Source organism: Pelobates fuscus, chromosome 2, assembly GCF_036172605.1.
Source record: "Pelobates fuscus isolate aPelFus1 chromosome 2, aPelFus1.pri, whole genome shotgun sequence".
NCBI classification, from domain to species: Eukaryota; Metazoa; Chordata; class Amphibia; order Anura; family Pelobatidae; genus Pelobates; species Pelobates fuscus.
In genome coordinates this window covers 150,419,271-150,445,582 of record NC_086318.1, presented here as the reverse complement: position 1 = coordinate 150,445,582, position 26,312 = coordinate 150,419,271, and the positions used below count along the sequence as shown (strand labels likewise).

The window sequence follows — 26,312 nt, the reverse complement described above, 5'->3', positions numbered from 1 at the left end:
AAGTTAAAAGCGCGTCTGTTATATTTGATTACAGTCACAGAGGTGAACTTCAGGCAGAAGTTGATGACACTTGATTCGCCAGTTTTATTTATTCAAAGATTTTATGCACTTAAAAGTACATTTATTATAGTGTTTTTTTCCCTACACAGTCCCTCCAACTTAAAATAAATTACACTACATAAAGAAAATTCACAGGTGATGTGTTCTAAGTTCCAACCTTCCACACTTTTTGTCAACAAAACATCTCTTCTTAAAAGGTATACGTTAAAAAAAAAAAAAAAAAGTCAATATGGCGACAGATCAATTAACCATTTTACTTGAGGGTTTTGAAGTTTGCTTCTAGCAAGAGATAGTTTCAGCCTAGTGGTGGTGGTGGTTGCTACCAATTTATTTATTTTTTATTCTTTGAGCTTAAATGTCCTGGCACTTGTTAGGTCATACCTGTTTTAACAAGACTTGGCAGACCAGGGATGTAGGACAGTTTTATAATATGAGAAGGGGCATGGATTTACTTTCAGTGCAATACACCTACCATTAGTGTGCCTGTCAAAAAAAATAAAAATAGTTTAATTGAAGACTTGCCAAATTGCTATTTGTGGAAAGGTGGGCAAATGAGTTGAGAAAACAGTCCTCTTACAAAATAATTATAAAAAGAATTCAACTAAAGGGATTCTTTTCCAGGTCAGCTGTTTGGTTTAAGATTTCCAAGCTGGTCGTCTACTCCTTGCGTATCGAAGTTAGCCCTCTGTAATCCCAACATTGTTAGCCTTAAGACTGTTTTCTTCCACTTATGAGGTACGATTTCTATACTTCTACTTGTTGCCCAAAGTGGCATATCTCGATTGTTAGCTGTTTTAGTAGCCAGTGCTTAAATTGTTAATGATCACAAGTCAAATGATTTGCAACTCCAATTTGTGACTTGATTTCTCACTTGTTCCCTTTATTTTAAACCTCAATGAAAATAGCCTACAGTATAGTAACGTATTCTTCTATTTTAGTCTTAATTTCCTTAGTCTTTTAATTTTTACATTTCCTTTCATCAAATGAAGGGGAAAACAGTAATTTTTCTCTTTTATGCATTCCTATTTAAAGGGGTTCTATAGTGTTAGGAATACAAATCTGTATTCCTGAAACTTTAGAGCCCTCCTGGCATATAAATGTGAGGGAAAAAAAATCCTTTAGTCACTTACTCGATTCCAGCGCTGATGTCTCGGTGCTCTGCCTCCTCTGATGTCATCCGACTAAGTGGGACCGGAACACTGCACCCAGACCACTTCAGCAAGATTAAGTATTCTGGGGGATTATAATATCCGTTTAAAACTAAAACATTTATGATCTCTGCTTGCAAGAGTGTCTCCATGGTTGAGATAATCAATCTTGATGATCTTAGCCAATCCAATGTTTTCCTGGAGGCTATTAAATATGAGTCAATGCATCTCTATGGAGAGTGTTCGGAATTTCGATGCAGAGTGGGGAAACACTGAACATAGGTGCTACAAACAGTGCAGCACTGAGATAGGAAGTTAACATTGAAAAGCCAAAATGACTGACTATACTCACCAGAACATCTACATTAAGCTCTAGTGGTTCTGGTGATTATAGTGTCCCTTTGAGGCCAAAATTGCCAAATTGGAAATATTCTCCAAGTTAGCCATGCTTCCAGTTTGACTAAAGTTTTGATGGAACACTCCAGGCACCATAACCTCATCTCAATTAAGTTAGGATGCCAGGAGGATCTGCACCATCTTATTTATTTTTTTATTATTCTTTATTTTTGTTGTGCACATATATATCACAGGCAGGTAAGAGGTGCCCCAAAAGCAGTCCTCCAACTTATCCCACGCTCAACATGCGGGGCACAGGATGAACAGGCACATTTTATAATGTAAAATTAACAAGTAAAGACAGTCGCTTGTGTAGGTAGTTAATTCAAGTTATACCATTGCGGTGGCTATGCTTTTGATATCTAAACGTTAGTTACATCGCTTTAGTGCTATTAGTGAACGATTCTGTTACTCAGCTTATTTTATATGAGTAAAGTAACGCATTATGAGTAAGCATTAAGCATGCATCGATTAGCAGTAGGATACAATTAGTTACTATGCTTTAAATTACTAAACAATGCTGACACATAAGATATATCATGAAAGAAAAGAAAACAAAGCCTTGTAAGTAAGCAATACGCATGCATTTGTTAGCAACAGGCTAGATTCTGTTACAGCTGTCTGAAGTGTAACAACTGTAGATAGACTCAAGCTTGGGAACAGCCATATTAGGTGCAGTCCAGACAAGTGGCAGGATGATGGGTCTCTTATGGTGTACCTGCAATTTGGTACAGTGTCTGCTTCGAGTGGGAGTCAGATCCCCGCCGTAGTTTTCTTAGTGACCTAAGCTGTCAGTAGGTGTGAGACTGCTTCCTCGCAAAGCTCCGAGAGAATACGTGTACAGGGGTTCATCGCGGGTGCCATTTCTCTCACTTTGAGGGTCCTCACTTTGTATGCTTGGTAGGTCTCCGGTGTCTGTCTCCGCTGACCGCTTATGCTGCTGCTTTCATGCGAACAGTGACCGGAGGCAGAAGTCTCCTATCTCATAAGTGAGGGTCACGTGAGGGGGCTGCTGCGGTTCGCTCGTGTGGGGCATGATCACTCTCCAGCTGCTTCCCCCAGTGTCAGTTCGATGTTGGTAGTTACCGCTACTGCTGTTATGCACACTGACCTCCTGGCGGGGATCCAGCCTCCTCTCAGGTACTGCGGTCACTCTGCTCCGTCGTGCAGTTTATGCGGCGGCCATCTTAACTTGTGCCATGCGGGCCCAGACTGGCCTCGCCGTTGTCCAGCTCCCTGGAGTGTGCTCTGTCTCCCCGGTGGGGGGGCCGGGATAACCCCCACCGGCCCACAGGGGGGGGGACCGGGGCCTGTGATGAGCCCGAGGGAGGCCCTGCCGGACTAAGCACGGGAGATCGGCCGTTTCTCCCGCCAGAGCCTCACAGCAGGCCCAAACCCATACAGTGTCGTCGGCAGTCGGACAGGAGCTGACTTTGCACACGCAGATGTCGCTAGGGTCCCCCTGCTAGTCTGCATCTGTTTGGTGTGGTTTCCAGGGGGAATTAGGCATATTTAGCCGGTTTTGCAGGGGTTCGTGGAGGAGCTGATGTGCTCCATGTCCTTCCAGCTCGGCGGCCAGGCCCCGCCCCTGCACCATCTTATTTTAATTACACTTTACAAATGGTTTAACCTCAAGTTGTAAAGACTGTCCTTTTGCTCAGTGCTCCTAAACGCACACGGATTTAGGGATTACCCGGGTATGTTGAAGGTGTATAGAAAAAAAAAAACACCTTCGTCTAAACAAAACAAACATAAAAAAAAATAAAAAACACCTTAGACACACTCGGGTAATCCCTAAATCCTGGACTTTTAGGTGTGCCTTGAGGAGCACTGCTTTTGCTCATCCTAGACTTTGAGTACTAGGCACTGCTTATAGTGTCAGCGAAGGCTCTCTGCGATGCCAAGGTCAGAGGCTTACTCACTGATACTTCAGACCAGCGCCCGGAGGACAAGCAAATGGGTGCCATCATCATAACTTTGTGTTTATACCATTTGTAAATGGTTTAACGACTTAAGGTAAGATTATGCCCAAGACTTCAAGGCAGCACAACACAGGCTTCTCCTCCAGGCACTGGTCATGAGATTAAATTGTTATGGTTCCCAGAGAGTTCCTTTAAACCTGAAATTCACTTTGAATTCTCATTTTAGTGAATACCTTATCTGGTCCACATCAAAATCCTAAGTCTTTGTATGTGTAGAGTGTTTATGCCTCTTTAGTAAGCATTATCGAATAGAAGTAGTGTTCGAGCTTACTAGCTTAGTGTAGAAAGTCACCATGGCAACCAAATCTAGGCTGAAATTTCACTTGCAAATAGCTAGTGGGCAAGTGAAGATGTTGAGCCCTGCAGTGTGATAAAGTTGCATAATTTCAGAAGCAACATATTTAACATCTAATATTAATTGCATTTTAGATTCTGGAGGTACTCTTCCCAATGCCTTTTGAGCAACGGTTTTTCCATAATCTGTGGGCAGGCTAAGAATCAAATCAAAACCAGTGCATTGATATGTGGAGTGTCAAAGCTTGCCGTTGTTGACCTTATGTGTGCATTCTACCCAGTGGTGAGGTTAGGAATAGTTGGTACTAAAAAACAAACAAAGAAAAAAAAAAAAACACAGACCAGTTTAGCAAAAATTGTGCAGTTTATCAAAAATGTTACAGTAAAAAGATACAGCTCTTTAGCGGAGTAGTGCGTTTAGTCTTTCCCCTGAGCCTCAGACCCCGGAGGATTTAATTACTGAATACAGCAGACCTTTGCGTGTAATCAGATCACTGAGGATTGTATGTCATAACAGAGTATTGAGCTTTGCTGTAATATCAGAAGCAGTTTGGGAGCTTACAAGTACCACTTCATAGCGAACTTAGAATTCCATTTGCCGCTGTGTCACTTAATACAGTCCTATGAATCCAAAGTGATTTATTTTTTTTTTTAAGGCAAAAATAGGTACTATTCTGGTGCAATACCCATGGAAACCAAAGTGCTAAATAAGTAATGCTACGGAAGATGAGAAGTGCTGAGTTTGTACAAAGAACTAAAACTTCCTACATTATGCTTATGGAGACATGTTCTTTAACCCCTTAAGGACACATGACGTGTGAGACATGTCATGATTCCCTTTTATTCCAGAAGTTTGGTCCTTAAGGGGTTAAGTTAATGAAATGATAAGAGACTTAACACAGAGAAATAATGTAACAGACCAAAATCATTATGACAAAGCTCCCTGAGGATATGATGAAGATTCCTGCATTACGCTAAAAATATTCAGTTAACTGAACTTTTTGGGGTGATATTGACGCTCAAACTCTCCCACATCAAATTTCCTCTTACAGCCTTGATAGTTCATGTATCTGATCTTCCCAAATACAGCACGTTCTGCCCATCCTTGGTCGTGTATGCCACATATTGACCACATGCAACCTGGAAAGGAAATGGCAACAGTAAGAAACTGATCTTGATTTGCATTAACACTCAAACATCAAGATGTGTGACCACAATAGATTCAGAAAGCCATTTAGCTGATCAGCAAATGCCAACATCTAAATGCTTTTCTTTTCGCCATATGACATTTATTTTCGTGTACGATGTGGTTTGTTCAGCAATATATTGTCCTAGAGTGGCAGACTCATTCTTTTGATAATTAGAATACCAGGCATAAATGTTGGCACCTTCCTGCTTGCCTTAAAAGGACACTGTAGTCACCAAGCAATTTTAGCTTAATGCAGCAGTTTTAGTACATAGATCAAGCCTCTGCAGTCTCACTGCTCAATTATGTGTCATTTAGAGTCAAATTAATTTTTTTTCAGTTTATGCAGCCCTAGCCACATCTCCCCTGGCTCTGACTGACAGCCTTCATGGAAACAAAATGGTTTAATTTTCAATCAGATGTAACTTACTTTAAAAGTTTGTACCTCCTGCTCTGTATATTGGACTTAAATTACAGACACAAGGCTCCTGCAGGGGCTAGCAATATATTAACAGAGCAGGAGATAAGAAATTCTAAATTAAACAGAATTTGCAATAAAGGAAGTATAAACATTAGATGACTCTTTACGGGAAGTGTTTAGGAAGCTGTGTAAGTCACATGCAAGGAGGTGTGACTAGGGCTGTATAAACAAAGTGATTGAACTCGTAACTAGCAGAGAATTGAGCAGTGAGACTGCAGGGGCATGATCTATACACCAAAACGGCTTCATTAAAATGAATTTGTTCAGATGACTATAGTGTCCTTTTAAACAATGTGCTGGGGGAGTAGACATTGTAAGTCTCCTGCTACCTAGACAGAAGGGATAGTTTGTATATCATAACTCCGGAACACTGTACCCATTCTTCCTTCCTGCTAATGGAGCTAAGGAGAAGGGACTATTTCTATAAGCGTGTAAATGAAAACATTTATGTGAGTAAATAGTGTGCACATAATTTATTGTGAGAGTTGGAGATAACATGTGCTTGAGTTTTAGTGTTTGTCTGTGTTGTTCTATATCTGTAAGAGGTATTCGCTAAACGTCTGTGTGATTGGGGTTAGGCATGTATGTGCGAAAAATAGTGGTGTTGGGCATGGCCCATTAGATAGGTGATAAGTAAAAACCACACGCTGCTGAACTTTCATGTTTTGTCAGCTTCACCATCCCATGATGCCACAGAAATGTGTATGTATGCATTCGGGTACTGCTTCATTAAAAGGATACTGTAGGCAGTTTAACTGCTTCACCTCATTGAAATGGTTCTAGTGTCTAACATTCCCTCACACATCCTTCCATTCAGCATTAAATAATTGTACAGTCCCCAGCTGTCCATCCCCCTGTGCTGCTGTGCTACATATAAGCATTAGCAGCAATGAGTGGCAGTGATTGGTTGAGTGTGTCAACTGACTGCTTTCAGCCTATCACTGCACCCATTGCTGGTACGAGTTCATATGGCTAGAAGGAAGTGTATAATCTCTGCCTTAGCTAAACATTGAGTAGTAGCCAGGATTTGGGCAGCCAGAGACGCTTACTCAGGGTAAAAACTATAATGCCTATGATGTCCCTTTAACGTAATTTAAATGCTGTGTGCAGTGTGGGCAGTACGGCCTGTACACCAAGGGGAAATAAAGTACGATTTTTTAAAAATAAATAAATAGAACAAACCACAGTTAACATTTAGTTAGCTATTCGGTTCTGCTAAATTCTCACAAGTGATAAATCCACTTTATATATGGCTATCATCATATTAAATAGCTCTTTTGCCAATATATATATATATATATATATAAATAAAAATACCTATCCATTATGTTGGGAGTTGCTGTTTACAAAATAACAATTTTCCATTTTCCTTTACACTAACCTACATATCCATTGGGATCTCGTCCATCCAGCTCATATCGGTCATTAAGGTAAATTGCAAAATTTAGAGCCTCTTCTGGGGAACTGGTCCACTCAAGGATTTTTTTGGCCCAGTACATCCGCAAGAAGCCATGCATCTTCCCTTCATGAACCATCTGCAACTGTGTCAGGAGGCAAAGCAGATACACATTGAGTTTGGTGGTACATTACTGCTGGATAAGGGCAATTTTTGTACCACACAATGGTTTTTACCGTTTCATTTTTAATCTTCACTTGTGAATAGAGAAAATGTCAACAACAATACTTTAGAACAATGGCTTCCAAACCAGTTCTCAAAACCCACCAAAAGTCCAGGTTTTGTCAGTATCTCCATTGGAATAAAACAGGGAAATACAGAAATCCTGCATTGATGGTGGGCTATGAGAACTGGTTTGGGAAGCACTGCTCTAAAAGCCCCTATTGACTTATAATGGCAGCAATTTGTAGAAATAAAATAAATTAAATCCCTGAAGCTATAAGAAGGCCTTAATGTATCAGTGGCATCAAATGAGAAATATCAGTTATCCTCTTTCAGTCCAAGATCCGTCCAGTTTTTATTCTATACGCACACACTGAGAAAAAAAAAACTGAGAAAATGCATCGGATAGGTGGAATCTCTTCCTGTTCTGGAATGGGGCTGCAAGCAAAAGCTTTAGAAACGTTAACGTTTTTCCAATTAGTTTATTTTGTGCATTCATTTAACATTTGAATAACATTTCCATTCACCACTAACTGCTGGTGAGTGAAAGTTCATCCCTGGATCATCTCTGATTATGTGTCAAACAGATTGAACTGTTTGACATAAATGCCCTTACCTGTCCATATCCCTAATGAAGAAGTTATATTATTGAATGGCATTCACTGACAGTGTCATATGACAAGCTCAGCCAATGAACACCTTGGAGCAATTTGTTGTTTTTAAGGTGATAGTGTACTTCCACATTAGTGATGGACAGCAAGGGGCAAGGCCTCAGCCACTTGGATGACCTTCTGGTTGGATCAAACCATTCCAAAACGATTTAACACAAAAAGAGAGGATGGCAGCATGCTACTACTATATCCAAACATGTGTCTGTGGTTATACTGCTTAGATTGCCCCTTTAAGTAAAATAAGTACATTTACAGAATTTTAGAAAATAACATACAGTCAGTGTGACAAAATCTAATTAAAAAAAATAAAAATAAAAATGCTGCTTTTAGGAGTACTTGTAATAACCCTCTGACATTTAAACAGGCTAGAGTGAGTCCATGGATAGAAAATGGTTTCTCCTCTCTGTGGGAAAAAAAAAAAACTAATCACAGGGAAATGTGATATAGTTTGTGTTTGCACAACACATCCCATTGCTAAACAATGAAAAATGAAACTAAAGTCAGGAATACAAAAGGGTTTGGAGGGAATATATCTACATAATGTTTTCAAACATGTGCAGAGGTCTATTACCAAACTTACGCAAAACAGACACAAAAGTATATGTTTTTGAAAAGGCAGTGGAAAACAAAGGAATGAAAAGATGGTAAAAAAAAAAAGGGGGGGGGGGGGTGGCGGTAAAGTAATCTATTCTAGATGGAGTTAATGCATTGTTGTTTGGGGACTTGTTACTTATGTGGTTAGAAGGCATGGGACAAAGGGTGAGTAAACTGAAAGATCTCGTACACATAAACAACATTTCTTGCAACCCTGCCGCCTTGCAGTCTGTTGGCCACAAGGATTTACTGCACCACAGTGTGTTATTATAGATTGGTATCCTCCATTATAGTTACTGATGTCACCAAAAGGCAGGAGAAAGTAAACTTTAGCCTAAAAAACTAGGTTTGTGGAAATGGCAGGAGAAGAAAATGAAATGATAGCCAGTATTTGTTAAATTTTACACATGCCAGCAGCGTAAGCGGTTTAGGTGTTCTCATAGTTTTATCTATGTGAACAGAGACAAGATGATTCTTCCTGTAATCAGATAACCTAATCTTGTATATTAGACCAGCTAAAGCACTGGAGAGCGTATAACTGACTAATACCACATTGCTAAAATGATTTATTTAGGAGAATTGGAAAGTGTTTGTAATTTCGGATTAGAAACGGTATAATAAAAACAGCTGTTAGCACCCTAGTCTGGGTAATACAAATAGTCTTCTGGGATGTAGATGCTTTACCTGTGCTGCATTCCACAAGGGATCATGAGTCTTGCCACCTTCGAGTTTCTCCAGACTATACAAATGAGTCCTCTTGTCCTTTGCATGATCTTTCAATGTATTTTTAGCCCAATCGTAAGCACCTAGAAGCAATAGTCATTGATGATTTGTTAATAAAAAATTGTGCAAACAAAAAAAAATAAGAAATCAAATATCACACACACACAGAATTGGCACTTGAGAGATTTTTGCAAAACCAATTTTCTAAATAGAGGTTAGCAATGGGTTGTGCTCTTTTATCATTTTTTATTTACATGCTTTGCCGGGCACATGTCTGTTAGATTAACCCTAGCAGTGCCTTGTGCATAGAACACGTGCACATATGGTACTGTTGAAGAAAAGCCCAAGCATGCCTTGGCTCATACAATATTTATCAGTTTACGCAATATGGGTCGGTGATGTTACACAAAATACATAAGTGTAAATGTAAATTTTTTTTTAGTTTTTTTTTTAACCACATTGCATTATTCCCCGTTTATTAGGATGAGGGAACAAAGAACTGTCTCTTCCATTAGAAGTCAATCAAAATGCATTTGTGTTTTTGTATGATAGAAGAAAACAATTTTTTTTACATGTTGTAGTGCGGGGTAGGAAACCTTTCAGTAGTACTGTACAAAAAATTTTTTTGAAGTCTCTTGGTGTGCTGATCCTCGGTTTTAAAATTGACGTGTGCATGTTACCGTACTTTGCTTGTTTTATTCATGGGTGCTGCAGTTGCTTTGCAGCGTTGTACTTGTGCATATGTGAGCTGTTATATTATAAAGTATACGTTCAGGAGTAGTTAATAGTATTGTATATGATCCCTATGAAAGTGGGCTGTGTATGGGGGTTGCTTGTGTAAAATGTCACAATGTGTGTATGTGTGGGGCTGCTTAGGGTACTGTATGTGACAGGTTGCTTGTGGCGCTGTGTGCATGTGTGTGGATTGTCAGTGGTGTTGTGGGGATGTGTTTGTGTGTGGGGGATGTTTGTATTATTTGTATGAGGGGGAGACAGGTCAAGGTACAGGTCAAGGGCAAGAGCTGCAATAGCTTCTGCGGACTGCGCTAATCCAGTGCGGATTCCCATTCACAAGTACTGGGATAAAGTGATCTGAGGTTACCTCCTATAAGTGCTGAAATGCGTAAATTGAGGATTTCCCCTAACCAATCAGTTTGCACTAAGTACTCTTTATGGGCCAGAGCCACTCTTTGACAGTCTTGAGTGCTGTTTAAAAGCACCTAGAGTGCCATGCATGGCACATGTGACGTAGGTTGCTGACCCCCTGTTGTAGTGTATATCTCATTATATATTGCAGTTGTCCTGGCTCAATATCAGTCACTAGGGACTTCATTTAAGAAGAAAAGAGGTGCGACAATTGTGCAGATGACATATACACTGCTAGCATGCAAATACATCCTGCATTTGAACAATTATAAAATTACATCTTCCGAGCAAACGTTATCTCAGAGAACTACGGTTTGCCTTAGGTTAGTAAATTGCTGTCCATTTCCAATGCCCACAATATGTAATGCTCTCATAGAAAACACAAAGAGGTGTCAGTTTTACAATATACAGAGACAGTAACTGGTGCGTTGGAACACCAATAACAAGCCGTGGGAAAGCTATTTACCTTCTATTTTGTCATAATTTTTGTTGAAGTAGCAAAAGTTGTCAGCCAGCTCTCTCCTCACCACTGCTTCCTCCACAAAACTGTCTACAGATTCCTTGTACTTGCTGCGATACTTCTGCACCTCTAGTATGGCTCGCTGCACAGCAACCTGCCCTGAGATTCGGCAGAGACAGCAAGAAGTTTTAAAAAAGAGAAAGATTCAAGGAAACAAGATCCAAAAAGGTGGTCTCTGTTTATGGGAGTAAGCCAAAAAAAAAAAATATACTTTTGGTTTACAAACATTGTCTCAGGAGTACAGACTCACCAAAGTGAAACCACGGTGACAGGTTACTGAGAGCTTTCCGGTTTGGGTTATTTCGGTCAGAATTAAAATTTTTGAGCTTTTCTGATAAAAACTCCTGAAGTACAGCCATTCCTCCACTGGTCCCTGGCTTAGCCCATTCAACCTCTTTTACGGTTCGGTCCACTTCAAGACTGGCATAGCACTGATCCCAATCAATAGGCTGTGCAGTGGAGAACAGAGAACTATTATCAGTCAAACAAATCTGACAAAACACAGGCACTTACAATACATATACTAAACAATCTAGCAATAGCCTTTGGTTTTCATGATCAATTCCAACACAAGATCACTGATGATTATTAAATAAACAGAAAAGCATATGCCTCCATTGGCAGTGTGGCGCCCGCATGTTGGGTGTGCTGGTGTCAGATGCTAAATTTGCACAAAAGTCACATTAGCCTGCCTGGATCTCTTGTTCCTAGCAGGATAATGACGTCACAATGGTTAATTCGAAATCAAGAAGAATTTGCCCCCGTTTTGTTTGTTGCACAACAGGAAATCTGTTTTTTTCACCTTCTTTTGGACCAACTGCAAAAACATATCTATAAAGTTAACCATCATGAATGAGTACCGAGTTATCGTTACGTTTTCCTTCTCAGGCTTGTTCTCTGGAGGGTTGTGTTGTAGTCAGAAAAGTGTAGGCTGCTGCTGTCATCTTGTTTATATTTTGACTGCTGAGGTTTGCAAGGCTTTGTAATAAAGTCATTTCTAGCAACATGGTATATGAATAATATATGAGTAAAACTATAAACCTGTGGTGAAAGACACGACAGATGGTTTCACAATGCTCACGGACAATTTATGATGCAATACACACACATATATATGTATGTATATGTATTGACATAAGATAAAGCAGAATCCTGCAACATGACAGCAGAAACAACTACACAGAATACAATACGACATCTGACATACATACTTCTGGTTGAAATTTTGAGGTGTAAGGGTGCTGTATGAGGGGAGGAAATTCTGTCAAGAACTGAGAGAGCTGATCGTGGATTTTCTTGCGAATGGTCCGAGCTCCGTACTCCAGTTTGTTGGAGGCAATCCAGCATGGGACAATGTTATGAGCATCCACCTACAAACCAAGCATGAAGCTTCAAATATAAATTTCAAGAGACAGACAAGACAATAAAATGTCAATAAATAAGAAACATATGTCAGCCACACAGGCAGTGCCAATACATTGTATATATGTATTTCCCATAGTCTTGGTCCCTGTTTTTTTCCTTATTTGTTTATTACTGCCTTGTGTTAGGTTTCTTGCTTGCATGCACACACATATATAATTTATAGTTTATGAAGCAGATATTTACCTGCACTAGTGGTACATTTTTGGGCAATTTCTCACAAACATCCTCCACCCACTGCATTGGGACACGCAAGGGGGAAAAGTCAGTTACCACCCCGCCAATGCCATGCTCCTTGACAAAGCTTGGAAGAACATCTTTAGCATATCCAATAAGTAGGTGAAAAGGAATGTTCAAGGCATTGCACTCCTGGAAAAATAAACTATTGGTTAATGGGAGAAAGTAAACAGAAATTGGATCCCTTTAATGGCAGATTTAGTGTGTACCTCGGCAATCTCTTGTAGGCCCTTTACCATGAAGCCATAATGCCGAATTGTAGCATTCAAAAATTTGGGCACCAGGCAGAAAGTTACATGCAAAGGCAACTTCTGTTTGAGAGCCAGACGCTGAGCGTAAAGGAAAGCCCAGTTATCTGTAAAGGATACAAGGGAAAAGTTGTGATCAGTTAGCAGGTTCTACAAACAAAATAAAAAACAAAATACTACATAACACTTTTTTTTCTGAAACAAACAGATCTATTTTTTTTTTTTTATTGAAATATATTGGTATAGTTGAAGCATGTGGTAACATAGAAACATACAGTTAGAGAAACAGGAGAACAACACACTATTGAATGTCTGCTATTCCCAACTCCTTCATCAAGGAACACTGACAGCACAATTTCCCAATTCTGTTCCTATGAGGATACTGACAAAGCCTAGATTATTGGTGTGCCTTGAGGACTGGGTTGGGAAGCAATGATTTACGTAGCAATGCAAATTAAATAAAATTAACCCCTTAAGGACACATGACATGTCATGATTCCCTTTTATTCCAGAAGTTTGGTCCTTAAGGGGTTAAAAACAAAACTATTTTTGATCTCAAAATCAGTTTTTAACAGTAAACCTAACATCAGAAAGCAACTTGAGTTCTTACCCACAATTCATTGAGATACACACCTTGAGCTCTTTGATCCCGTGACATCCAATACACAATACCCAGGGCATCATCTTTTAGATCTGCCTCACTAGATACCAGTCGAACTCTCTTCTTGTTGAATTTAAATTCTGAAACAGACAAAGCTGCATTGAGACGGGACTTCTGGATAGTCTCCAGAAGAGAACCACCACTGGCTTCTAAATCATTCTGCTTCTTCCTCTTTTTGGCATCAACATCAGAATGTTCACTACTGCTTGACTGCGATATAGCTTTTCCTAGGCTAGACTGCTTAGATAGAGGCTTGCGCTTTTCTGGGCCTTTGGTAGTGGGTGACTTTATTTTTTTGGAATCCAGCTTTAAATCATCTTCCTGACTCCCATCGGACATCTTGCTTCCAGATGCTTTTTTGGATTTGAGTGACTTTCCCTTTTGAGACATGGCTCTGGTGGCCACCCAAGCTCTCTTAAGACACCTCAGGATTAGTCTACTGACACCTTGGTATTAGCCTGCAGGGTAGTTGTTAACAAAAACAGAGGTAAGAATTCACTAAATGCAAGAGGCACAGCGTAACAGTGAATATCTCAAACGGTTTATTATTGAATACTCATTCATGAATATTTCTGCACACAAAAGGAGCAAATATTATTTAGAACTCATATGTCTCTTCCTTATAAAAGCAATAAGGTGAGATCATTATCTACCTGTAGCACTGTCAATTCTAATTTAGAATGTAGTGTAGCACTTTTTCAAGTTAATATAATTCACAGAACGAAGATGTGTGCGTACATGAGCTGTTGTTGCCACTGGCCAATAGGAAAACATGTTGGGACTGGAGGTATGGTCATGAAGTGAGAGAGTTGCCACTGGATTGGCCACTTGTGCAGAGAGTGATGCGTGTGACATTTGTCCTCAGTGTTTCTCGCTGAGAAGCATTTGATTATTAGGAAGCAAGTGCTGAGCAAACTGGGGTCAATAAAATCAGTTATCCAAGGGCGGATAAAGCGGTTTGCATCTCGTGGAACTGAGATTTAGAAAAGATGAAACCATAGTCTGTTCCAGCATCTACACAATGGGTGGCATCTTGTTTTCAGCTCCATGATCTCAGCCATTTGTGTAAATGATGGTCAGCTAGCTGATCTATTACTGACTACACCAAACATGTCAAACATGTGGCCCACGATGGGTATTTTTAAGGCCCAGGGCCAGACTGGTCTACTGGGATACCGGGAAATTTTCCAGTAGGCTGCCTGCCCTGGGGCTGTTTGTCATGTGGCCCCCCCGCAGGCTGTGTCTGATCACATGCTGCATCGTATGGAGTAATATCCAGCGGTTGCACAGCGGCGCTACAGTGCGCAGAGTGACTGGTTCCCTGGAGAGCAGGCCAGCCACTCTCCATTTCCTGCTGCTCGCAGTGCAAGAGGAGCTATGTGTCGTCCTGGTTGATCAGAGAAGATCATGCAGGGCTGGACTGGAAGATGGCTTAAAGTAGAAGAAAAGAGTCTTGGGGGAACCTTCCTGTAGTGTAGTGTATTAAATTAATGGGGCTGGGAGTGGGGGCAATGTATTAAATTGGGGAGAGGGAGGGCAGTGTATTAAATTGGGGGTTAATGAGGTAGGGGGCAGTGTGTTAAATTGAAGGGAGTGGAGTATTAAATTAGAGTGGAGGGAGAGAGGGCAGTGTATTAGAGTGGGACGGGGGACGAGGGACGATTGGGGGGCATAGTAAGTAACTTGAATTGAAACTTTTGAGTAAATTATATACATTTACTCAAAAATATAATTTTAAAAATATATATATTCTATATATTTTATATATATATGTACCCAGGATTACATATTGTTTGCATGAGAAGGATACAAGTAATTTGAGTTTGTTTGTAATGGCCTAGGTCAAACTTTTTTTTTTTTGTGGCCCACATAAACTTAAACCTTGTCTATTTGGCCCGTGTTAGCCTTTTTGACATGCTTGGACTACACGGTTCTGTTTGCAACACCAGTTCAATAAAAGACACAATACCAGTGTGTGCATGTCATGTTTTTAATAAATAAAAATAGACTCTCAATACAGTCCATGATTTTGAGTAGTTTTGCCTGATTCATTGCCAGATCCCATCAATACAAACAGCTCAGAATCATATTACCGTATATACTCAGCACATTTTTTGTGCTGAAAAACCCCAACTCGGCTTATACTCGAGTCAATGTCTGTATTATGGCAACTTACATTGCCATAATACAGACAGGGGGCTGTGTGCGTTTACTTCCCTCTCCTGCAGCTCCTGTCAGCTCCCTCCTCCTCCGCACCGGTCCGTTCAGTACCTCTGCCAGCTCCCAGTGTAAGTCTTGCGAGAGCCGCGGGGTCATAGTGCGGCCGCGACACTTACACTGTGAGCTGACAGAGGTGCTGAACGGACCGGCGCGGAGGAGGAGGGAGCTGACAGGAGCTTCAGGAGAGGTAAGTGCTCTCTGCCAGCCCCCCTCCTACACAGTGCCCATCCACTGGACCACCAGGGAGTGAGAGCCCCCCTCCCTGCCATGTATCAAGCAGAGAGGGGGGGACGAAAAAAAAATACATAATAATAAAATATTAAAAATAATAATAATTAAAAAAATAACAATATAACAAAAAAATGAAAATAATAATTAATAAAATAAATAATAAAACAAAAAAAAATGATTAAAATAACAATTAAAAAATAACAATAATCAAAATGCCCACCCCCCACCAACACATACACAAACACACACTGCATCACACACTCACACTTCATTCATATACACACACTGCACTCATACGCACACACTGCATTCATTATATACACACACTGTAAATAAATATTCAATTAATATAATTTTTTTAGGATCTAATTTTATTTAGAAATTTACCAGTAGCTGCTGCATTTCCCACCCTAGTCTTATACTCGAGTCAATACGTTTTCCTAGTTTTTTGGGGTAAAATTAGGGGCCTCGGATTATATTCGGGCCGGCTTATACTAGAGTATATACGGTAAACAGCCTAGGGTAGGGTTAAAATAAAAGGTGAAGTTAGGGACCCTCTAAAATAGCATTCAACTCCCCTATTTATAAAAATCATTGTGTATACAATTATTGTTGCATAAATATACAAACAGGAGTTTAGAGGTTAATTTAGTAATCTTGATGTGTGCTATTGTAATAAATAAAATAAAAAATTAAATCACTAAAAATTGGGTTCAGCTACACCTAGTGAGAATAGAATTGCTATCTTGCCAAGTTTTTGTGAAAATACAGGGCTCAATTAACAACATTCCCAGTACATGGTTTTACCCCCTGCACTCAGGATTTAGCTCAGGAGAGCCAAGTGAAGCTTCTATCAAGAGCAATGGCCAACAAACCGAAAGTAAGAAATCAAAATCTACCTACGATAGGGGCACCAGGGTACTACAACCACTACAACATGCTATAGTAGTAATGGTGCTTGGAATATTACTTTAATATTTACGTCACTTTGTGTACCAGAAACGTATTCTATTTCTCAGATGTTCACTTTTATTTTGACACAGAAAGTGAGGCGGAATATGCAGAGAATATTCACGTAGAATGTAGTGGTTATGGTGCTTCGAGTGTCACGTTAAATATCTGACAATTTATGTTAAATTTAACAATTGGTTGATGCAGGTTCTCACTCGAATCATGCTCATCATTTCTCACCAACAAAAAGAAATATAAAGTCTGACATCTATTTGGATGATTCTGATTAGATAGATATATAAATTCATGCACAGAATGCAGAAAAAGTACATACATGCACAGTCCCTCATCTCTAACCTGCATTATTTAAAATACAGGAGCCAGCCAAGCTAGTTCGCTTTAGTATCAAGGTAACCCCAGTCCACAATAGATGGACTGCACGGAGTTAGCTCACTCTGAACCATTCATGCATAACCCCGCGTTCTACACGTCTCCCAGTATTCCTTCATAGAATTCTATCAGGAACGTGCATCACCCCCGCCGCATAAAACATTTAGCCCCGCATCTCTCCCAGCAATACTGTACCCGCAGCGCGTGCTTCCTCCTTGTATAACATTCGGAGGCGCGCGCCAGCGGCTTACATAAAACAGCAAAATAGAGGACTTTCAGGATGACGTCAGGCAGGGGTGTGTGTCTCTTCTACTCTCGCGTTGGGCTCTTCCTGCTCGGTGAGCGCTGGAGAACAAGAGGCTGCACTCATTTTCATTCGTGTTTTGCTGTTTGTGTCGCCAGAGAATGGGGTGGAGCCAACTCGGCGTTGCTACATAGTGTAGCAAATTGCTACACGGTCAAGTATCTCAAATACACATTATTTCAGATGTCTGCATTTGTTTCAATTTTGGGTTTATAGCTATATAAGAGGCTGTGCTAGGAAACAGTGTTAGCATTTGACAGTATATGATCACTATAGTGTTAGGAAAACAGTACATAATCCTTGGAAGACTCTCACCCTTAGGGTCCCCCTCCCCCTGGGCTGAAGGGGTTAAAACCTTTCCTCCCCCGACATTAGCTCCCGAGTGGAGTGGAATGCGTATGCGCGGCAAGAGCCGCACGCGCATTGTAACCGTCCATAGGAAAGCATTTCTCAATGCTTTCCTATGGACGCTCTGCACGCTGGATGCGAAATTCGCATCCAGCGTCGCAGAAGCGCCTCTAGCGGATGTAAGGAAGACAGCCACTAGAGGTTGGCTTAACCCTGCAATGTAAACATAGCAGTTTCTGTGAAACTGCTATGTTTACATGTGAAGGGTTAAAGCCTGAGGGACATTGCACCCAGACCACTTCATTGAGCTTGAGTGGTCTGGGTGACTATAGTGTCCCTTTATGGCACTTTGCCTTACCACGGATACAGTACTATTGTCCTGGACACATATTTGTGTCTGCTCCAATATTATTTACGTGAATTTGGGTGACTGTTTTCAAAGGCTTTATATCAACGCATTAGAAACAAATTGCTTTTAATAACTGCAGTGTGTGTGCGGGGTGCAATGTTTGACTGGTACAGGGCTGTATGGAAGGGGGGTAGATGGGGACAAATATATGTGTGTATGTATTTTTATTTTTTAAATTAAATAAATATATATTATGTGCCCCCCCCCTTCTTACCTTTGCTCAGGGAGGGGGAACACTGCTTTCATGCCCTGGTAGTCCTAATGAAGAGTGAACTCAAGTCTGCAGCTCCTGGGGCTAGAATTCACTCTTGTGAGATCCGGAGCGTTGTCAAGATAATTACAGCAACGCTCCATGCTCGCGAGAGGAGAACCCGGTGGAGCTGCAGGTTAGAGCTCCTGGGTCTCCTCTCTCCCTCACCTGCTGACTGCCGCATCTTAGTGCCAGCGGGCTGGTGAGGGAGATCTTTGATTCCAGTAGCTTTCTCTCTAATGTTTGCGAGACCCCAGCCAAGAGAGCGTTGCCTCAATGCTCCGCACGGCAAGCCAGCCAGGCTCAAAATAGAGGAGCTATCAGAAGCTGAAGATCGCATGTGCTGGGCCCCTTCTTCACTATATATATATATATATATATATATATATATATATATATATATACAGTGCCACTTCGACACCAGGTAATGTAATGCCACAAACTTGATACCTCATCAGAAATCTGGTGTAATATGTCTGGAGTTCTAAACCAGTTAGTGAGCAGTTCACAGCTCAGCTCCTGGTACTTTAATGCTATAATGCTATGGTGTGTGTGATCTGAACTAATTAACATATTTTAAAGAAAGAACACAACATCTAATACACTGCTGATCCCCTCCCCCATCTAATACACTGCTGATCCCCTCCCCCATCTAATACACTGCTGATCCCCTCCCCCATCTAATACACTGCTGCCCCATCTAATACACTACTAACCCCATCCCCCCATCTAATACACTGCTGACCCCACCCCCCACTATAATACACTGCTGACCCCGCCGCCCTATCTAATACACTGCTGACCCCCTCTCTAACTATTGCACCTCCCAAATCTAAAATATGATAGGTCCCCCAAGCTCCTTTACCCCTACATGTACTTCAAGATGCAGACAGGACAGTCTTGTCTGGGCTCTGCTCTGTCTTGCAGTACAGTGATGGCTGGCTTTCTGCACACTGCATGCAGGAGGGAAGGGATGCCACCGCTATGTTGTGCACTGTAGCACCGCCGCCACTGCACAGCTGGCGTGTATGACATCATATGCCCTATGCTGCTCATATCTGGCGACTGCCGTATGAAAATCCATGTGCTTCTCTGGCCATCGGCAGCCTTGGGTGGACTAACAGGAAAAAAATATTTTCCTTTATTGTGGCTGGCGACCTATGGCTGTGTTCCCACAGAGAGGGCTCGGTGTGCCAGCTGTGGCACACGTGCCATAGGTACGCCATCTCTGCCCTAGATAATTTTTTAGCAATTATGAATGGCTGCATGGTTATTTCATGTGGTATGCACAAGCTGTCCATGATGTTAGTTAAAAGTTGTCATTATTTGATTGGACACTAAAGAAAAGATAAGTATTAAGCAAACCAGAATGGGGGAGAAGAGACACCAAAACAAGTCTCTTATTGTATTTAATCAACTCCCTACTCGGGGCTAATACATAGAAAGCAACCCATGCACACTACAGTATCGTGAACTAAAATGTAACTTTTAATAAAAAACTTTAAAAATATCCTAAGTATAAATGTGAGAAAAAATAATAAATACAATTCTAAATTAGATAAGGCTGTGATCAGCAGCCCGTCAATGTGTAACAGGAGAGGTAATATAGCCTCAAGTCTAAAACGCCACTAGGGTGAATTAAACTAGGAGTGGAATCTGCAGAGATTGGCTAAATGGAGATTGCATTACTGCTGTGAGACATCATGTCTTTGTCTCCCGTATATTAGCATAGCACAAACGTCAAATTAGAAACCCACCCCGAAAGAGAACTTTCCCCACTGCTGCACACAAAGATATCACTCCGGCTGAGAGAAAGTTAAAAAATAATAATGACCGCTACTAGTCTGCTGGAGTTCGTAGTTCGACTATAGTCTAAGTGGAGAGACCAGTGTAAAGGATCCGTATACACTGATGTCTGTACCCTCACTGTCTGGTAAGTAAAACGTTAACTCCTAATAGCTGAACATTCTAACGGTCAAGGCTAAATAAATAGCAGGTACAACTCAATCGATCTGAACTTAAGCTAGTAATAGAGCTGGAGCGATCCATAGGAGGTCTATCTGTCTGTCCCTTAAATAAAACTCCATATCTAGCTAGTTGCTGCTAGTCCCGACGCGCGTTTCGCCGATAGCTCGGCTCGTCCAGGGGAACCGGGTTAAGACACATCAATGGTTTAAATATCCCGCCCTCTCTTCCTATTGGCTGGAAATTATCATTAGCCACTATGGAGAGGGGAGGGACTACGAGCGAAAGAGAATTAACTCTTAATGGCCGGATTCGAAGGGGCCCATGTCTTGTTATAAAAAATCAATGAAAAAGCACATCTGGCAAGTATGAAGACCTTTAGGACAAGTTTAAATATAATATCCTAATAAAGGAAATCAATGTGCAGTCCATGACTGAGTCAAAGGACCCAAACTGCATATCGCAAAAAAGAGTTATGAAAATAACAATTCGTATTGTAGTCAGTAACTACAGTGGTATTAGACTGCAACATTGTGCTAAGGAAGTAATAGGTGTAACACTGTACAGTGTTACACCTATTACTTCCTTAGCACAATGTTGCAGTCTAATACCACTGTAGTTACTGACTACAATACGAATTGTTATTTTCATAACTCTTTTTTGCGATATGCAGTTTGGGTCCTTTGACTCAGTCATGGACTGCACATTGATTTCCTTTATTAGGATATTATATTTAAACTTGTCCTAAAGGTCTTCATACTTGCCAGATGTGTTTTTTCATTGATTTTTTATAACAAGACATGGGCCCCTTCGAATCCGGCCATTAAGAGTTAATTCTCTTTCGCTCGTAGTCCCTCCCCTCTCCATAGTGGCTAATGATAATTTCCAGCCAATAGGAAGAGAGGGCGGGATATTTAAACCATTGATGTGTCTTAACCCGGTTCCCCTGGACGAGCCGAGCTATCGGCGAAACGCGCGTCGGGACTAGCAGCAACTAGCTAGATATGGAGTTTTATTTAAGGGACAGACAGATAGACCTCCTATGGATCGCTCCAGCTCTATTACTAGCTTAAGTTCAGATCGATTGAGTTGTACCTGCTATTTATTTAGCCTTGACCGTTAGAATGTTCAGCTATTAGGAGTTAACGTTTTACTTACCAGACAGTGAGGGTACAGACATCAGTGTATACGGATCCTTTACACTGGTCTCTCCACTTAGACTATAGTCGAACTACGAACTCCAGCAGACTAGTAGCGGTCATTATTATTTTTTAACTTTCTCTCAGCCGGAGTGATATCTTTGTGTGCAGCAGTGGGGAAAGTTCTCTTTCGGGGTGGGTTTCTAATTTGACGTTTGTGCTATGCTAATATACGGGAGACAAAGACATGATGTCTCACAGCAGTAATGCAATCTCCATTTAGCCAATCTCTGCAGATTCCACTCCTAGTTTAATTCACCCTAGTGGCGTTTTAGACTTGAGGCTATATTACCTCTCCTGTTACACATTGACGGGCTGCTGATCACAGCCTTATCTAATTTAGAATTGTATTTATTATTTTTTCTCACATTTATACTTAGGATATTTTTAAAGTTTTTTATTAAAAGTTACATTTTAGTTCACGATACTGTAGTGTGCATGGGTTGCTTTCTATGTATTAGCCCCGAGTAGGGAGTTGATTAAATACAATAAGAGACTTGTTTTGGTGTCTCTTCTCCCCCATTCTGGTTTGCTTAATACTTATCTTTTCTTTAGTGTTCATTTCGTTTAGGGGTTACCCCCCACCAATAACAATAGCAACCTGACAAACTCTCTCTACTCGTTGTTCTCTTTTTGTGTATTTATTTGATTGGTAATGAATGATACTTCCCCTAGACTCACCTTATTGCATGTGCCTTAAAAACTGTGTTCTGATTTAAAAACATTGGACATTTTCTGAATCAGACTCTGTTGTATCTTCTGCATTAAGTGTATCCAAGTAAGTGGTAAGATCTGAATAGAACATTAAGTCCATGGCAGTCAGGTCTGGTGATTACCTAGGAGCAGTTCCAACAAGTACTATCACAGGATTCCTCTCCCAGATTAAAAGTTTGTGTAGAGGACAGTCCAAATCTAACTGGGAAAATCTCCTCAGAGTGGTCATGCAGTAAGTTGTGGAAGCATCCTTAGAGGACAAAATGTGGGCATATCCTGGGTTCTTGAGTAACCCTGCCTCGGACGCTTTTAGCAGCTGTTCTGGTGTTTTCAAGGAGCTGTGTCACTATTTCTGGCTTCCTTGGGGGTTCCAGGGTTAGATACACTACATATATGAAGTTTTTTATGTAAATTATATGTATAACATAATACTAAATACAAGAGGTGATGTGAAGGGGTTCACCACAGACTACAAGAGTAGTGGCTATAGCTGTTTGACATAACAGTAGTACGATCTAGTGGTGGTTCTAGAGCTAATTCACCGCTTGCTTAGAGAATATTTTTTGTTATCCCTGGGAGGGATCTTACTACTCATTTTCAAATGGGAGCATGGAGGAACTGCATGAATTGTCCCAGGAGGGTGGGCATTTAGACCTTAAGTTACTACTGAGTGGCATGGTATCACATCCTACTGGGCTGGGTGATAGGGACACAGGAGATACATGATAAGAGATAGGATATATGGAATATCATACAATACATTTGTTCTTTTTTTCTCTCTCAGTTATGACCTCCATAAGAGGATGCTCCAATTTTTAAGCTCCTCTTTGCCTCTGTTCAAATACAGTTTTACTTGGACAAGGAGTAGACAGGCTTTCATCCCTCTATATCCTGGCAATTGATACATCCAGGTATTTTCTTTAAAGGGACACTATAGTCACCTGAACAACTTTAGCTTAATGAAGCAGTTTTGGTGTATAGAACATGCCCCTGCAGCCTCACTGCTCAATCCTCTGCCATTTAGGAGTTTAGGAGTTAAATCCCTTTGTTTATGAACCCTAGTCACACCTCCCTGCATGTGACTTGCACAGCCTTCCTAAACATTTCCTGTAAAGAGAGCCCTATTTAGGCTTTCTTTATTGCAAGTTCTGTTTGATTAAGATTATCATATCCCCTGCAATGTTAATAGCTTGCTAGACACTGCAAGAGCCTCCTGTATGTGATTAAAGTTCAATTTAGAGATTGAGATACAATTATTTAACCCCTTAAGGACTGGACTGTTTTTGCGATGTTGTACATTTGCGACCAGGCCTCTTTTTACACTTTTGTGGTGTTTGTGTTTAGCTGTAATTTTCCGCTCTCTCATTTACTGTTCCTATACAAATTATATGTTTTTTTTCAGGACAAAATAGGCTTTCTTTACATACCATTATTTATATAATCTCATGTAATTTAATTTAAAAAAATAAAAAAATATGATGAAAAAAATACATGTTTTTTTGACTTTTTCTTGAAAAATCTTTTACTCATCTACAAAAGCGAATTAAAAAAACTGCTAAACAGAAAATTTTGTCCTGAGTTTTAAAATATCCAGTGTTTACATGCTTTTTTGCTTTTGTTTGCAAGTTATAGGGCTATAGGTACAAGTAGGATAGTGTGGTTTCAAAACATAATTTTTTTCAAATTTATCAATAGTGACATTGTAACACTATTATCTGTCAAAATTCTCTGAATAACACCCCACATGTACATATTTTTTTTAAAGTAGACAACCCAGGGTATTCAATATGGGGTATGTCCAGTCTTTTTTAGTAGCCACCTAGTCGCAAACACTGGCCAAAGTTAGCGTTCATATTTGTTTGTGTGTGAAAAAGTAAAAAACTAAATTGAACGCTAATTTTGGCCAGTGTTTGTGACTAAGTGGCTACTAAAAAAGACTGGACATACCCCATTTGCAATACCTTGGGTTGTCTTCTTTTGCAAATGGTATGCCATCATGGGGGTAATTCTCATTCCTGGGCTACCATACGCTCTCAAAGGCAACGTAACCAACCTGGCCATTTTCAATGTAAAAATATTTGACCCATATATTTGACCCTGTAACTTTCAAAAACGCTATAAAATCTGTACATGGGGGTACTGTTAAACTCGGGAGACTTTGCTGAACACAAATATTAGTGTTTCAAAACAGGAAAACGTATGACAACAATTATATCATCAGTAAAAGTGCTGTTTTTATGTGAAAAATGCAAAAAAAGGTCACTTTCACTGACAATATCATCGTTGTGATAGGTTTTACTGTTTGGAATCACTAATATTTGTGTTCAGCAAAGTCTCCCGAGTAAAACGGTACCCCCCATGTACAGGTTTTAGGGTGTCATAGAAAGTTACAGGGTAAAATACAGTGCTAGCAAATTAAATTCTCTGCAATTTCGGCCTGGGTTGGCAGGCAGGTCCCTCAAATTGCAATTAATAAAATTATTTAATTATGTAAAAATATTACATAAATACACACGTAGAATTTAAATATATATGCACATTTATATATTTGAAGTCCACGTGTATATTTATATAATTATTTATGTAATTTTGTATATAAACATGTATATTTCATATTATTTTTATTTATTTATATGTACATAAATATATATACAATTTCATTCTAAGTGTATTTTGATATAAATGTATATATTTTAATATCAAAATACAGTTAGAAGGGGGCGTGGCTAACCGCCGAGAGGAATGGACGTGTGATCCCTTCGCTCCGGCATCACGGGTCGCAATCCGACTCCATCCAGCACAATACGGCGGCGAAAGAAATAAAAATTGAATGATGGCACAGCAGAGGGGAAAGAAGGCTGCCTCTAAGGCAGAAAAAATATTTTTTTTCGGCAGCAAAACGCACCACGAGACGGAGGAGGCTCAGGCCTTGTCTCAAGATGGCGGCTCCGTTGCGGAGAACCCAGATATCGGGGAGGCATACAGCGCAGGGGACTCTGATAAGCTCACAAAGAGCTATCTACAACAAGCTCTGGACACCCTGTCAAGCAAACTCCTCTCCTCATGGCAGCATACCGCGGATTCGATGAGCAAAGATATGCAGGAACTTGGCAAGCGCACCTCTCACATGGAGAACAAAATGGCGGAATTTGCTACAGCACATAATGACATAGCCTCCCATGTGGAACAACTGGAGCAAAAATTGTTAGCCACAGAAAATAAAATCACGGATTTGGAAGATCGTGCTCGCAGGAATAACCTGCGCATCAGAGGGATCCCTGAAGACGTTGTTCCGGAGAACCTGCAGACAATGTCAGAGGTGTGTTTCACGCCTATGCCCCTGATATACCTACTGACATGCTACTCCTGGACAGGGTACACCGTTTGCCCAGACCACGGTTCCTGCCAGAAACTGCCCCACGTGATGTGCTGCTGAGAATGCATTATTTTCACATTAAAGAGCATATACTTAAATCAAGCAGAAATAAAGCGACACCGCTGGAAAATTATCCCAACCAGCAGATTTTCGCTGACCTTTCCGCGTCCACCCTGCGCAGAAGAAAAGAGTTTGCTCAAGTTGCTAATTCCTTAAGAGCGCATGGCCTCAGGTTTCGGTGGGGTTTCCCTACCAAAATGTTGGTGACAAAGGACAGCACCACCCAAGTCATAACATCACCCGAAGACGGACTGCGCAAGCTGCAAGCATGGGGATTCATGGATCGCGGACAAGAACAGGGCGCCTCACCTTCCAAACGAATTCAGCTGGACTGGCACACGGCATAAGCTACTGGACATTCGCAAGTATACTGCTTGTTCATATGTGTGCACTTGCACTATCACCAAGGACTGACATTAAGTCTAATGTTTATTATACGTGTTTGGTTTTTACACGTTAGGTTACACAGTTCCTTATGATACCTAAGTGGGTGCGTCAAGTAGGCTCC

At 40.6% G+C, this 26,312-nt stretch overlaps 1 protein-coding gene across 1 annotated transcript; it reads right to left on the bottom strand.

Moving 5' to 3' along the window:
- Positions 1-4,773: 4,773 nt before the first annotated feature.
- LOC134586895 (deoxyribodipyrimidine photo-lyase-like) lies at positions 4,774-17,445 on the bottom strand. The gene is made up of 10 exons (XM_063442819.1): positions 17,375-17,445; positions 13,360-13,845; positions 12,688-12,833; positions 12,428-12,610; positions 12,031-12,189; positions 11,070-11,268; positions 10,766-10,918; positions 9,115-9,236; positions 6,929-7,088; positions 4,774-5,020 (listed from the first exon to the last, which is right to left on the bottom strand). Exons 2-10 carry the CDS (start codon positions 13,775-13,777, stop codon positions 4,869-4,871), a joined length of 1,692 nt encoding a protein of 563 aa, XP_063298889.1. The 5' UTR covers positions 13,778-13,845; positions 17,375-17,445; the 3' UTR covers positions 4,774-4,868.
- Positions 17,446-26,312: the final 8,867 nt, after the last annotated feature.